Below are 16,241 nucleotides of genomic sequence, written 5' to 3' on the forward strand. Positions count from 1 at the left end.
CTTTTGAGGTTAAAAGAAACAAGCAATAAAGAAATGTACAAATGGGGCTAAAAAATATTTTTTAGTTATAATAAAAGTCTAGAACTGGAACCTGAGTTCCCAGGTGCCATGCAATTGTGAAACTCACTCCAAGGAGAGGTTAGAGCTCTGAGAAAGTTTGCAGCACTGAGCTTTCCTACATGCACCTGAAATGCCTGAGAAAAGGTTATGGCAAAACAACTAAAAAAGGGTCAAAGCCAGCACTCGGGAAAGCATGCATTAATACCACTTGAAAAGCTCCAAAGCATACATTTTGAAGAATCGCACATACTGAAAGTTGGCAACTTGTTGGCCCCAAATTTAACCGATGCCATCTACATGAATTTGGTTCATCTACCAAATTTGCATAGTCCATGTAATTCTTGGTGCATTATTTAAAGCAGATGCTTTTTTTTTCTCTAAGAAAATAAAAAAAATTAAAACGGAAATAGTCAATGCTAGCAATTCAACAGTCACATTTACAGGAGCAACCCTGTAAGATGCAAGCAACGTGTGAACAACGCAGCCAGGAAAAGCTCAAAGGAGATGGGAATATCTGTTTCAGGCTATACATTTTGTTATTGTTTTTCTGTAAACCTTAGTATATATTGATGTTGTCCTTTCCTATAAAACAAACCTACCCTAGAATAAATAGCAAAAATTAAGGCTACAAAATATACCTGAAACTTAGTAACACCATAGGCTGAAATAATAAAGGAATGACAAAAAAAAAGTTTTGTTAAAAAAAAAGTTTATCATTCAGTCAGCTAGAGTTGAATACATTTCATTATAAAGTGACAAGAAACCTAAGCCTCTGGTCCTTTCAAGGTACAAATATGCATAAGATTAGGGTAAGACTTTCATTTGATGGTATGGTATTTCTAGTTATAGATGACTAACTAAAGCAACATTTCCATAGTCTTTTATATGAAAAGTTATTATTTTTTTGAGACAGAGTCTTGCTCTATCACCTGAGCTGGAGTGCAGTGGTGCAATCACAGCTGTCACGTCGAGCTCCCAGGTGCAAGTGATCTTCTCCCCTCAGCCTCCCAAGTAGCTGGGTCCACAGGCATGTGCCACCATATCCAACTAATTTATTTTTATTTTTTGCAGAAATGGGATCTTGCTATGGTTGGCCAGGCTTGTCTCAAACTCCTAGGCTCCTGATCCTCCTGCTTCAGCCTCCCAAAGAGCTGGGATTACATGTGTGAGCCATCCTACCCAGTGAAAAGTTCCTGATTAACAAATAACAAAATTCCTCTGGAATCCACTCCCTGCAGTCTAAACAAACTAAGACTTATTTTATCATGGTTAATTTAATTTGGTCAGATAAGATATTTAAGTGATATAATTTAAATGTCAATAACATTTAAAACATTATAATTTAGAATAATTTTATAATACACGCAAAAAAATAAACTTCCCATCCAATAGCTAATTTTCTAATTGGAAAATTTCTACATATATAAATACAAAAATTGATCTATTATTGTTGTAAGTTAGGGGACATTATGGGAAGTGATACATGATACAATTCAAACATTTTATTACCTGCAAAACTAACTTCAGAAGATGTTCCCTTTAAGTTACCGTAAGCATACACCACTTGATGGACATATGAATATTCAGCTTTAATGGCCACCAGCTCTCCACCCTACTGTAAAGCCACTGGTAGCAAAGCTACAAGCTGAATGGAAGAGACCAACAGCAGCTGCCACAATCCTTCAGAATACAGCATGCTTTCTAAATTTTCCTCTCTGCTTTAGTTTTCTTACCTTGGATCCTGGTTGGAATTACATGCATTTCAGTAACTCAAAGATTAGTATCTACTTATTTTTAGTATTTTTGTTACTCATTAATATTAATTTTTTAACTTTTTACTTTGGAGATTTTTAAGCTTTTCAAAAAGGGGTTTATTGTAGATAGGTCTGTGGATGGGCTCTATCACAGACTTTAACCTCACTAAATATAAAACATTTCACTGAATTGAACTGGTTATAGGGTAAGGAGCTAAAAAATTCAGAAATTCTGGGAGCCCTTTCCTGTTTGTTTTAATAGAATAGAGAGCTGTTTCTTATGATGGGAAAATCTTTCATTAAACACAGACAAATCTTCAATACTGTGTTTCAAAAATAAAAATTGATATCTTTCCTATTCCTCCATCTTCTTCCTCAAAAGAAGAAACAAATGGAAATGGGAAAGAAAGAAGAGGAAGATAAACAGAGGAAGAGGAAGAGGAGAAGTTTGGCAGGAAAGAAATAGGCCAAAGGAAAAGGTTCACAAGATGGCACCATCTCAGCGTTGTTACTTATTAAAGCCAAGCAAAAGGAAATCCATACATGGTTAGTAAAAGTTAACACCTGACTCAGCTGTTCATACCCTCAGAGTCATAAAGCTTGGTGTACCAGGGACAGAGCGTAGAGACGGGGAATATTCAGGGTTTATGGAATCAGGAGAGAGAAATTTTTCAGCAGAATTAACAGTCATGTGATAGATGTGTTCAAAGTTGATCGGAGAGGAGATCAGACCGGAGTGATGATGAGGGGATGGATAAGGGAAACCTGGCTATCAAAAACAAAAGAAAGATGAAAAAAGGCAATAAGGTGATGGAAATGGATTCACATTTCACACAACATGCACACAGAACAAATGGAATAGTATCTTGTATCAGAGCTGAATCCTTAATGAAATACTTTTAGGTCTCAGAAAGTTAAATTTTATAATACTCTTGCCAGTTACTTAAATAGCTGATTTGCAAAAAGATCATTCTTTTTAATAAAATTATTCTTTAATTAAAATAGTTAAGTAAGGAGAATTTGGACTTTCGGAGATACTAGACTTTCAGAGTTTACTCCAGTATTTTCTTATGTAATAACACAATCAAAATATGGCAAAAATCTACCAAATATTAAGGATAGAAAAAGCAAGAAAGAAGCAAGAAAATGAACAAGTGAACCTACAACAGCTTCTAAACAGATGTGTTATGAAACTGCTTCTTTAGAAATATAAAACCATGTAAAACCATTCCCTGATAATGTGTTTGTTTTTACTGATTTTATTTCCTTATAACAGTTAACCATGGAATATACTAATTATTGGTTTACCTTTAAGCAGCCCAAGCTTATTTCCATTTAGACACCCAAAAAGAACATGTTTATTTTCTTAAGTTAAAAATCTTCCCTTCAATGTTCAGGTATATTTTTCAAAAATGAAATAATATAATATCAAATATATAGAAAAAAGCTTTTGAATCCAAGGACTAATTTTAGAGATAAAAGAACTACTTCTGAATATTCAGGAACCAACACTCAGTAGCCAGTCACCTTCTCTAACGGGAATTTTCAGGATTCAGTTCTTGAAGAACAGTTATGTTTCCAGAAAACATGATCCCTTCATTAGAGGCAGAGGGTGAATGGCATGTTGGAGAGAATGCTAACTGAATCCAGCATGGCATTCATGTTCCCATGAGCTGAGATGAACCTGCTTTGTAAAGAGATTGCATAAATTACCTAGGCTTAAAAGAAAGGCTCCTATGTAAGATCATGTTTTTATTCTAGAGATATGAATAAAATCAGTACTTTCTGAGGTTGTACTGATGTACATGAAACTTTGACTCTTTAAGCTCCAGGATGCCACTATGCTCGAAAATATATTTTTATTAACAATTTTAGTAATGGATAAAAAGCTAGGAGAAATGTAATGTGCTAAAAATAAATCTTCTAGAGGCAAAGTATTATTCTTGCATCTAAATTAGAGAAAAATTTGTTCTTTATTACAAATAGCAACCATGTATTAAAAACGGTAGATTATTTTAAAAATTCAAGAAAATGAATATAGCATCTATTTATAAGCCACACAAACCATCTTATATTAATTGCTTATATTGTCTTGGCTCACTTAGATACAAATAAACGTTTGGATCTGATACAGGTATATGACTCCCTTAGCCTCTCTGCCCCTTCCATACTCAAAAAGCGAACAATTCTGTTTCAAGATCATCTGGCACAAAAGCAACAGAATTAAATTTCTAAAGACATACAATACACTTTCTAAGCTTATAAGTATTTCACAGGAAAGCAATACTGATTTGAATAAATTAAAACATAAAAATGTCTGGGACACATGCTCTTTGAATAGATGACAACATGTGGCTTTGGTATTTAAAAACTCATATATGTTAACATTAGATAAGTTTATTTCTTCTTTATTTTATGAGACAGTTTGTAATCATTCTATTTCAATGGAAAGAACACATTAACATCTGAGAATACATTAAAATATCACAAGCTTTTCAACAGATACATACACAAGTACAGGCATGCTTATTATTATTTTCAGACATGCATATTATTATATTTACTACTGTCTACTCTGAGATGAAGATGGTTCTGGGTACACAATAAGAGCTCAATAAATATTTGTTAGATGTTTCAATGGATGCCTATAAAAAAGCCTCAGGTTATATGTCCTTTGGTAGTGAAACAGAAAAAAGTCATGTGAAAATAAAATCTGCTTGTGAAGAACAGGAATTCAGACAGATAAAATCTTTGATGCATACTACATGTACAGGTGAAGAAACAAGTTTCAAAAATTTACACCAACTTCTTGTCTTGGAAATACAAAAGCACTTACGTGATAAGAAAACGTTAAAGCCATGAAAGGCACATTAAAAATGGAATTGCAATGAGAGGGCAAAAAGTCACTTGTGTTAATGCCAAAAAGAACCATTATCATGTGTTAACAAAATTAGGTGACAACAAATACTAAAAATCAAGTAGTCTAATGATTCTGTGGAAAAATGCTATCTTATCAATAAAGACTAGACCTTATTTTGAATAAAAAGTAAGATACAGATTTTTTCTTTTTATCTCTTTTTTTTTTTTCTTAAAGTGGTGGAAGGAAGAGGGAAGAAAATGTAGAGTAAGGAGGGATCTCTGATATAAAAGTTCTTATAGTGTTTGAAATCTGACATTTTGGCATTAAGGTGCACAGTCTTATTGGATACGAAGGCCTGAAAGAACTCTGGAACATTAGCAAACGGATTTTTCACCTGATAGCAGAAGGACACCAAGCAGAGTAACATTTTGTTAAACACTGTAATATGTGGGCTAGAATAGAATGTCTACAAAAATTTTCTATAATACTTCTAGCTACATTGTCAGAATGTATGAGATCAAAACATTCTTTTCTGTGTAGTAAAATGAAACAAAAGTGTAAGAAATTTCAATTTTAAAAGAATATCTATTAAAACCTTGTAACTACTGAAATAATTTTATATTTGCTGATGTTTTGTTTTGCAACTTATATATCTGAAATTTGTATCCTGCTATCCCTACATAATGCTAACTACATATTATGTACTGAAAAAACTACTAACTCAATTTAAAAAGTTTTAATTAAAATACTACACAGCACTTATCAAATATAAGTCATAAATATATTCACATTTCAGTTATCTATCACAACTTAAAAAAGTTCTTTAAGGTATTTTGTGCCTGACATTCCACCTTCCATAAGGAAAAAACAACAGGCTTTGGACTCTATAGTTACGGTATGTTTACTTCTGAGGACCAGACTCAGGACTTTAAGCAAATGTTCCTAATGGGAAAAGAATGGAGACAAATCTGGGATCTCACTCCCAGGAAAAGGTTGAAAAAAAAAAAAGTATAGCTTTTAAACATGATAGAAAAGTATAACAGTTTTAATATTTCATGTGCTCGACCTGAAAATTTTTTAAAGTACTATATCAAGATAAGCTGTAATCTAGTTTTGCACTTTTTAAATATTTAGTCAGCAGAGCTAACCCTATTCCAAAAACCTTAGTGATTAATGAGGCTGGTTTGAACTCCATAAAGAAAAGTACATTACTATGAATATATGATAATATTTTGATATTATTGGTAATGGTAGTAAGAATGTCACATTCATTCATAAGCAAGCAGAGCCAGCTGATGAACTGAGATATTTACAATGAAGAACTCATACTTGAATGCAGATTTTTTTCTCTTCCTATGAAATAAATGCAAACCTCCCTTTAAAAGGTGTTTTTTTAAATTTAAAGAAACTTGACTGCACACTGAACTATATTATCAATCAATTTCTGTCAGTAATAGATGTTTATATCTTCTATCACTGTAGTGTTGATAATGTGGTTTAATTAACACAGATTTCCTTAGAGAGCAATTTGGGTCAAGATTCACAAATCATTTCCCAAATTGCCATGAAATATGAATTATATTTAAAATTCTGTGCAAAATTTAGCAGCTATCACTACTAATCAAAAGGGTCATTTTTAAAGTTTTAATAGTATGCTGAGAGAACTATGGTACTGAAATGTACAGAGCCTGGCTAATTCCACTAATATTCTTAATTTAAACATGACAAGTCTCAGAGCCTAATTTTCATATTGTTAAAACAGAATAGTTCTCCAATGTTGTACTTTTTTCTTTTTTTTTTTGAGATACAGTCTTGCTCAGTTGCCCAATGCAAAGGCAATCATAGCTCCCCACAGCCTCAAACTCCTGGGCTCAAGTAATCTTCCCACCTCAGCCTCCCGAGTAACTAGGACTACAGGCATACATTACAAAGCCCAGCTATGTTTTTATAGAAATAGGGTCTTGGTCGGGCTTGGTGGCTCATGCCTGTAATCCCAGAACTTTGGGAGGCTGAGGTGGGCGGATCACGAGGTCAGGAGTTCGAGACCAGCCTGACCAACATGGTGAAACCCCCATCTCTATTAGAAATACAAAATTAGCTTGGCATGGTGGTGGGCGCCTGTAATCCCAGCTACTCAGGAGGTTGAAGCAGGAGAATCGCTTGAACCTGGGCGACAGAGGTTGCAGTGAGCTGAGATCACACCATTGCACTCCAGTCTGGGTGGCAGAGTGAGACTCCATCTCAAAAAAAAAAAAAAAAAGAAATGGGGTCTTGCTTATGTTGCCTGGGCTGGTCTTTAACTCCTGGCCTCAAGCAATCCTCATGTCTTGGCCTCCCAAAGTGCTGGGATTATAGGCATGAGCCACCACACCTGGCCTATGTTATACTTTTTCATGTACAACTGACCAGGTAATGTTTGTAACTGGGCAAAGGAAAAAGATTTAATTTCACAACTATTGGAGAGATGTGACCATTAATGAACAAGCTAATGTGGTTCTCTGGGAAGAAAAAAAAAAAAAAAAAAGAGTAGGCCAAATATCTGTATTGATTTGCTAATATGTAGTGAAATTTTAGTGATTTGGTAACCACATTCCAAATTTGGTATAGAACCTCTCCAAATCTGGTCGTTTCTTCCTCCAACAATAGTAAACCTAGGCATGGGAGAAATTCTCCAACATGGAACTAAATAAGAACTTGATTTGTTTGGCTTTTGATAGATGTCTAAATTTTGTGTTTTGTTCATCAGGTATGTCATCATGTATCTGAGACATATTGTGGTATACTGAGAGAAACATTTCCTCATTACATTCACATATCCTTTGAAGTTTACGCATAAGCCTATTTATATTCCCCTGACACCTGCACTTTTTTACATTCACTCTTAATTCTTCTTACCATGGGCAGATCTTTCAGGATCTGTATTCCATCTCCAGGACCCATGTGTGCTATGTGGTTAAAATTAGTTGGATTAGAAATTAATTTATTTCTCATTTCTGGATCTCGTAGCATTTCCCTGTAAAACAAAGCATCTGTTTAGACACTGTTTCCATAGTTAATTTATGTAGCTTATGAAAAAAATTAAGCACACTTAATTTTCTTAATAAAAATACAACTGTTAAATCTCATTAATAGGAATATAATTAGAGTAACAGAATATACTCAATTAAAAATTTACTTCCTTAGAATGTTTTGTTTTAAATTTTAAATACAAGATCTTATGATTTTAGGTGGAAAAGTAGAGAGGGTTTTTTCAAATACTTAAGACACCAAAGAAGCTCTACTCTATTTTACATATAATTCTGAACATTTTATGTATCTCTTTAAAAATGATAACACTTAAAAAATGGTCTTGGCCGGGCGTGATGGCTCAAGCCTGTAATCCCAGCACTTTGGGAGGCCGAGACGGGCGGATCACAAGGTCAGGAGATCGAGACCATCCTGGCTAACACAGTGAAACCCCGTCTCCACTAAAAATACAAAAACCTAGCCGGGCAAGGTGGCGGCGCCTGTAGTCCCAGCTACTCGGGAGGCTGAGGCAGGAGAATGGCGTGAACCTGGGAGGCGGAGCTTGCGCTGAGCTGAGATCTGGCCACTGCATTCCAGCCTGGGTGACAGAGCGAGACTCTGTCTCAAAAAAAAAAAAAAAAAAAAAAAGGTCTTATATGTAACTGTAAATACTACAATCGTTACTTCTGTTTGCTCATGAAAAGTCTGAACTTCTTAGACATATACAGGTTTACTGTATGCACAACTATGTCCTATGCTTATATTGTAGAAAGGTACACAATCCAAAAATATGACTATTCCATATACATAGAGAAGTGAACAAGGTGAATACAAATATGGTACTTTAATCTGGTGCATACTCACAATTTTGAGAATATTAATTAAAATGAGACTGAGAAGTTACATTCATTATTGCAGTTTTTGACACCACAGATGAATGAGATTTTCAGATACCCAATTTTCCTTCCAAATCAAATACAGTATCATGACCAAGTAGTCCTTCAGATGTACAAGCAGGCATGGACGATAGTACAGGTTAAATATCTACCTCCTCTGCTGCATCCTTTCCTCTTCTGGGACTCTGAAGGAATAACGCCGCTTATTGTTAATATTTCTAACCATTTGTTTCCGACTATTATCTGATGTTTCAGGAACTACCAGTTCGTCCCCTTCTGTTAAAACGAAAAAATACAAACGATAATGATGTTCCTTAAACTGTTAAAATGCTTTTCATCTATTAACCTCTAAGACAGTATAAACAATGATAGTACAAGTATATGCAATTCTGATTTTTAAATGTTGTGTTGATAACCACAGTAAATAATATTTAACAGAACCTATGTAAACAGATAATGTGCTGAAAGTAAACATAGCTTACAAAATATACTTTCATTTTTACTTGATTATAAACATAGCATGGCATAATTTTACTAGAAGAAAACTGTACTTGCCTTGGTGTTCTGTCACTCTAATCAGCCACCCTACCCCACCCCAGTATCTCAATACTGTGTTTTCTCTCCCTCCAGGTATTGATTTCAATGGCTTAGGGTGTTGTTAAAGAGCTACTATTGTTACCCTGAACAGTAATCAGGCATAAATGGTAAATAACAATAATAACTATCTTTACATAATAAAGAAATTTCCTTTGCAAGGTTCAATCTATGAGACATGGAGTAAAAAAAAGCAGCTGTGCTCCCACTACCCTTCCTTTACAAAAGGTAAGAATCTGTCACTATTTCTCCTCTTCTGATCTTGGGGGTAGATGTTTAATCATATTCACCTAGCAACCCAGTGACAGTCTTATCTGATGTCAGTTTTAATACCTAGAAGTAAACAAAACTGTCCGCCAGGGACTCCCAAAACATGCTGGGCTATGTGAAAAGAAGAAAAAAATAGACAACTGTATCCATATAACACAACAAAGGGTGTCATTATCTAAATAAGATAAGGAAAAAGAGGAAAGTTTAGAAGTTTTCAACACCCAAAAAGCTGAAGTGAGGAGGAGGAGGTGGGAGAAGCGAAATGAGCCTATAAGAAAATAAAGGTGATAATTAGCAAAAGTGCAACATGATACTCGTGGCATAATAATATGGCTTAGGCAGACTGCTTTCCTAATAATAAATATTTTAAAAATAGAATTATTATTATTTATTTATTTGAGGCAGGGTCTTGCTCTGTTGCCCAGGCTGGAGTATAGTGGCACCATCATAGCTCACTGCAGCCTCGACCTCCTGGGCTCTAGTGACCCTGCTGTCTTGGCCTCCCAAAGAACTGGGATTACAGGCACATGCACCACCATGCCCACTCAAAGAACAGAATTTTTGAAGTGAATGATAATGTGGGACACAAATTTGGAATTTGAGAATTATGAGGGTAAAGCAGGTCTTGGAGACTTAGGGTGGCAATGGGAGATTTTGGACAGGCAGAGGGCTGCAGGAACACTTTGACTCTTAAGAAATGACAGAGAAAGCAAAACACAGAAAAAGAAAGAACCTCTTGAGATGCGATTTCCTTCCTTTGTCAAAGAAAAAGACAACTACATTAAAATTTTGTCAGGTCCCTCTTCTCCAAGATCTACCTCTACTCTTTGCCTAGAGTAGAAAGATGAAAAAGCATGGGAAGAGACAAGTCGGAATAAGTTTTGTCTTACAGACACATAGTGGGTATGAACACATTTATGACCAGCATAGTCACACACAGTGAGAACAGGGTGGAGCCAATCTTACACAAATATGTGGAGTTCCTCTAAGAAACAGAATACAGGCATACCTTGGAGAAAGTGCAGGTTCAGTTTGAGACCATATAATAAAACAAGTATCAAAATAAAGTAAGTCACACAATTTTTTTGGTCTTCCAGTGCATATATATTATGTTTACATTATACTGTAGTCTGTTAAGTGGGTAACGGTACATGTCTAAAAAAAATAACATACATACCGTAATTTAAAAATGCTTTATTGCCAAAAAATGCTAACAATCATCTTCACCTCCATGAGTCGTATTCTTGTTGATAGTAGGAGGGTCTTGCCTCGATGTGGATAAGCTGCTGACTGAGCAGGCTGATGGTTGCTGAAGGTTGGAATGGCTGCAGCAGTTTCTTAAAGTGAGACAACAATAAAGTTTGCCACACTAACTCCTCCTTTCACAAAACACGGTTCTCTGTAGCATAATGATGCTGTTTGACATTTTACCCACAGTAGAATTCCTTTCAAAACTGGAGTCAATCCTCTCAAACCCTGCCTCTGCCCTATCACCTTAGTGTATGTAGTATTCTAAATATTTTCTTGCTTTTTCAAAAACGTTCTTAACATCTTCCACCAGGAGTAGATTCCATTTCAAGAAACCATTTTTTTTTTTTTTTTTGCTTACCCATGAGATACAACACCTCGTCCAATCAAATTTATCATGCGATTGCAGCAATTCAGTCTCCACTTCTAATTCTAGTAGTTCTTTTGCTCTTTTCACCACATCTGTAGTTATTTCCTTCACTGATGTCTTGAACCTCTAAAAGTCATCCATGAATGCTGGAACCTGCTTCTTCCAAACTCTTGTGAATGTCGGTATTTTCTCCTCTTCCCATGAATCACACATGTTCTTAATGGCATCTAGAATGATGAATCCTTTCCAGAAGGTTTTCAATTTATTTTGCCCAGATTCACCTGAGGAATAACTATCTGTGGCAGCTATGGCCTTATGAAATGCGTTTCTTCAATGATCAGACTTGAAAGTCAAAATTTCGTCCATGGGCTACAGAATGGATACTGTGTTAGCAGACGTGAAATTAATCTCTTGTACATCTCCATCAGAAATTTTGGGTGACTTAGGTGCACTGTCAATGAACAGTAATATTTTGAAAGAAGTCTTTCTTTTCTGAGCAGCAGATCTCAACAGTGGGCTTAAAATTTTCAGTGACATCCTGTAAACAGATATGTTGCCATCCAGACTTTGTTGTTCTGCTTATAAAATATAGGCAGAGGAGAGTTACCATATTTTTTTTTTTTTTTTTGAGATGGAGTTTCGCCGTTGTTGCTCAGGTTGGAGTGCAATGGCGCAATCTCGGCTCACCGCAACCTCCACCTCCCAGGTTGAAGCAATTCTCTTGCCTCAGCCTCCTGAGTAGCTGGGATTACAGGCATGTGCCACCACGCCTGGCTAATTTTGTATTTTTAGTAGAGACAGAGTTTCTCCATGTTGGTCAGGCTGGTCTCAAACTCCTGACTTCAGGTGATCTGCCTGCCTCGGCCTCCCAAAGTGCTGGGATTATAGGTGTGAGCCACTGTGCCCGGCTGAGTTACTGTAACTCTTAAGGGCCTAGGATTTTTTCGAATGTTAAATGAGCACTGGCTTCAACGTAAAGCCACAAGCTGCAATAATCACTAACAAGAGTCAGCCTGTCCTTTGAAGCTCTGAAGCCAGACATTGACTTCTCTCTAGCTATGAAAGTCCTAGATGGCATGTTCTTCTTTATAGAAGTCTGTTTTAGCTAAACTGAATTTTGTATTGTTCAGTGTAGCCACCTTCATCAATTATCTTAGCTATGTCTTCTGGATAAACTGCTGCAGCTTGTACATCAATACTTGCTGTTTCACCTTGCATTTTTATGTTATGAAGATGGCTTCTTTCCTTAAATCTCATGACTCAAACTCTCCTAGCTTCTTTTCTACTGCAGGTTCCTGATAGCTCTCAGCTTTTATAGAATTGAAGAGAAAGCTTTGCTCTGGATTAGGCTTTGGCTTAAGGGAATGTTGCAGCTGACAGTCTATCCAGATCACTAAAACTTTCTCTGTAACAGCAATAAGGTTGTTTCACTTTCTTATCATTCATGTGTTCTCTGTAGCAGCACTTTTAATTTCTTTCAAGAACTTTTCCTTTGCACTCATGACTTGGCTAACTGTTGCAAGAGGCCTAGCTTGCAGTCTATCTTGACTTTCAATATGCCTTCCTCATTAAGTTTAATCATTTCTAGCTTTTGATTTAAAATAAGAGATGTGCGACTCTTCAGTTGAACACTTAGAGTCTATTGTAGGGCTATTAATTGGCCTAATTTCACTATTGTTGGTTCTCAGAGAATAGAGAGGCCCAATGAAAGGGAGGGAGACCAGGGAACAGCTGCTTGGTCGAACAGTCAGAACACACACATTTATCAATTAAGTTTGGCATCTTACATGGGCATGGTTTGTGGCACCCCAAAACAATTACAATAACTTCAAACTTGGATCACTGATCACAAATCACCATAACAGATAGAATAACAGTGAAAAATTTGAAATATTGCAAGAATTACCAAAATGTGAAACAGAGACATGAAGTCAACACATGCTGTTGGAAAAACGGCGCCGAGACTTACTGGAGGCAGGGTTACCATAAACCTGCGATTTGTAAAAAATGTAGTACCTGTGGAGCACGATAAAGTGGTACACAATAAAATGGGGGTATGCCTGTATAAAACTAAGTATGGGTCTTGGAAGTGAAGTATCTAAAGCTTACATTTCATTAACTTCATGAGGTATCCATCTCTGAATGAGAATCACCTCTAAAACCTGAATATCCTTTCTTAAGTCATAATGGAATATACTCTCAGCATAGACTCCTGCTATGTTCACCAAGAAACCTCTGGTTCCAAGACAATGTACCAATGCACTGAACCAGAAATCGAGCAATTTTGTGTATTCTAGTACTTATAACACAAAAACACACCAACAAAATAAAACAAAACCAACAAAAATAATCACAGAAAAACTTCTGATGGATTTTTTTTCGATAGTAGAAAAGACAAATTTATTGGAGGAATATGGGATAGGTGGGAGAAAACCATTAAGATAATAATTTCATGGCCAGGCGCTTTGGCTCACACCTGTAATCCCAGCACTTTGAGAAGCCAAGGTGGGTGGAACACGAGGTCAGGAGATGGAGATCATCCTGGCCAACATGGCGAAACCTCGTCTCTACTAAAAATACAAAAAAATTAGCTGGGCATAGGGGTGCGTGCCTGTAAACCCAGCTACTTAGGAGGCTGAGGCAGGAGAATCGCTTGAACCCAGGAGGCAGAGGTTGCAGTAAGCCGACATGGCGCCACTGTACTCCAGTCTGGCAACAGAGTGAGACTCTGTCTCAAAAAAAAAAAAAAAAAAAAAAATTCACTACCCCAAAATAATGGGTCTAAACATTTTAATGTGTTTTCTTGAAGCCAATATTTTTACTTGTATTTGTCCACTTAAATTATTTTAAATACTGGCCAGGTGTGATGGCTCAGGCTTATAATCCCAGTACTTTGGGAGGCTGAGGCGGGCGGATCATTTGAGGTCAGGAGTTCAAGACCAGCCTGGCCAACATGGTGAAATTGTCTCTACTAAAAACACAAAAGATTAGCTGGGTGTGGTGGTGCACACCCATAATCCTAGCTACTCAGGAAGCTGAGGATGGAGGATCACTTGAACCTGGGAGAAGGAGGATGCAGTGAGCCAAGATTGTGCCACTGCACTATAGCCTGGGCAACAGAGTGAGACTCCATCTCAAAAAAAAAAATTATTTTAAATACATAATGTACCATAAATACATCCTGGCTAATAGACCTGCCACAAAAGATCAGAAATTTACAAATACTTCTATTATACAGAAATTTGCTGTTATGACACAAAAATGACTTTATTATGTAGAAGAGGGCACTATAATAATATGTTAAAACTGAGACTTTAACTGTTTGGACACCCTGACAGGCAAACAACATTTAATTCTATGTGAGCAGTCTCCCTGGCATTTTATGTGTGGTATGTAATAACATGTGTGACAGTCTCACCTCAATATTTTGGTCACTGACCAAATATCCTCCCCTCCTGTCTGTAACACTCTGGGTCTCCATTCCCTCTCCTGGTTCCAGGCACTCCCGTGACTCTCCTCTCTTTCCTGCTTCTTCCTATGCTGACATCACCACTTCCGAAGTGCTAGGCCCTGTACACTGGCAGGCGATATGTTCCTGAAGACATATTCCTCAACTCTAGATGAGTGTTTATAATTTTAATGTTACAAATTTTGGTTAGGTTCTACAATATTGAAAATACAGAAGATATAATCAGCTACACTTTCTCTACTTATCCAGGTACTCCACAGAAAAATAACAAGGTACATCAGAATTAAATACTTACACGAGCTTGAACAGAATGACTTTTTGCTCAGTAATTTATTCTAATATATTAAGAATGTGACTGGCCAACATCATAGACTTGGAGTAAGATACACCTGTGTTGAAATCTGGACTCTGGAACTTACTATTAATATGACCTTGGGCAGGTAGCTTAGAAATAATATTTCCAATGAAGCTATCGCTATGAATATATGTATTTTCTTACCTGCCATCTTATTTTTGAAATATATTAATCTAATGGTCTCCAACCCTAAAAGATTTAATGATCCTTCATTGTTTAAGGGTCGAACCTAAAATAAAAAACAAAATTAGTATTTCGACAAAACCTTTAAAAATTAAATTATAAAACGTATGTCCAGATTATAAAGTACACCTTATTAAGACTTCTTGCTTATCTACTTCAAAATACAGCCCTCTCAGAAAAATCAACAATAATTCTGACTGGAAAAGTATAATACTATCTAATTTGAACAAACAAACTTACAATGATAACATTTTAAAGGAAGGCTACCCTAGGCAAATGAACAAATAAGTAGAAGTACATTTAAACCTTAGACATTTTAAAGCCATTAATGAATGACCAGTTATACTAAGAAGATATCAACACGGCTGATTTATGAATTCTTACTATCAAAAACATATGCATACATATGATGGAGATGGAAGGGTAGATCACTGGGGAAAGGAGGGACTGTCAATAAATAGTGATTGAGCAACTGGTTATATGGAACCAACAAAATAAAATCTCTACTTCACATCATACACAAAAGCATCAATTCCAATTGGATTAAAAACAGAAATGTAACAGGCTGAGCTTTACAATGTTTGGAGGTTGGGTATATACATTTAAAAAAGATTAAACAAAGGTAAAACATTTGGAGGAGAATAGAATATATATTATGACTTTAAGGTAGGAAAGAGTTTCTTAAACAAGAGAAAAAAGACAAACATAAAGGAAAAGAAAGATACATTTAACTACATTAAAATCAGTAACTTCTGTTCAGCCAAATACAAATGAATGAATAGGTCACAAAGAAGAAAAAGATTTACATATCCATTATTAGCCAGTATCCACAATGTATAAAGAATTCCAATAAATAGGAAAAATATGGCCAATCCAATAGCAAAATGAGCAAAAAGCATGACCAGGCATTTCATGGAAGAGGAAATATGAATGATGAATAAACATACAAAAGACTTTCAACTACACAGTTAGTTAGGGATAGGCAAATTGAAACTTCAACGAAATACTACTTTGTAACCATTTACAAATCCTGACAATGGAAAGTACTAGTATGTGGATAAGAATTCCTTTACGTTGTTGATGGGAGTACTGGTTGGTACAATTACTTTGGAAAATAATATGACACTACCTCATAAAGCTGAATAACTGAACTCCCAATGTCCCATCTATTCTGCT

At 35.9% G+C, this 16,241-nt stretch overlaps 1 protein-coding gene across 11 annotated transcripts in view; it reads right to left on the bottom strand.

Moving 5' to 3' along the window:
* Window positions 1-16,241, bottom strand: part of CDC42BPA (CDC42 binding protein kinase alpha) — a 314,680-nt gene that overhangs the window by 18,631 nt on the left and 279,808 nt on the right. For 5 of the 11 annotated variants that reach the window (XM_033195253.1, XM_033195259.1, XM_033195256.1 and 2 more), the window contains 4 exons: window positions 15,027-15,111; window positions 8,729-8,852; window positions 7,570-7,687; window positions 2,398-2,583 (listed from right to left, as the gene is read on the bottom strand). In XM_033195253.1, coding sequence (XP_033051144.1) covers window positions 2,398-2,583; window positions 7,570-7,687; window positions 8,729-8,852; window positions 15,027-15,111 — 513 coding nt within the window. Of the gene's footprint in view, window positions 1-336; window positions 438-2,397; window positions 2,584-7,569; window positions 7,688-8,728; window positions 8,853-15,026; window positions 15,112-16,241 lie in introns of those variants that run through there. The other 6 variants (XM_033195258.1, XM_033195257.1, XM_033195263.1 and 3 more) reach the window with 2 other exon arrangements.

This window comes from Trachypithecus francoisi, unplaced genomic scaffold (assembly GCF_009764315.1).
Source record: "Trachypithecus francoisi isolate TF-2019V2 unplaced genomic scaffold, Tfra_2.0 Lachesis_group5, whole genome shotgun sequence".
Classification (NCBI taxonomy): domain Eukaryota; kingdom Metazoa; phylum Chordata; class Mammalia; order Primates; family Cercopithecidae; genus Trachypithecus; species Trachypithecus francoisi.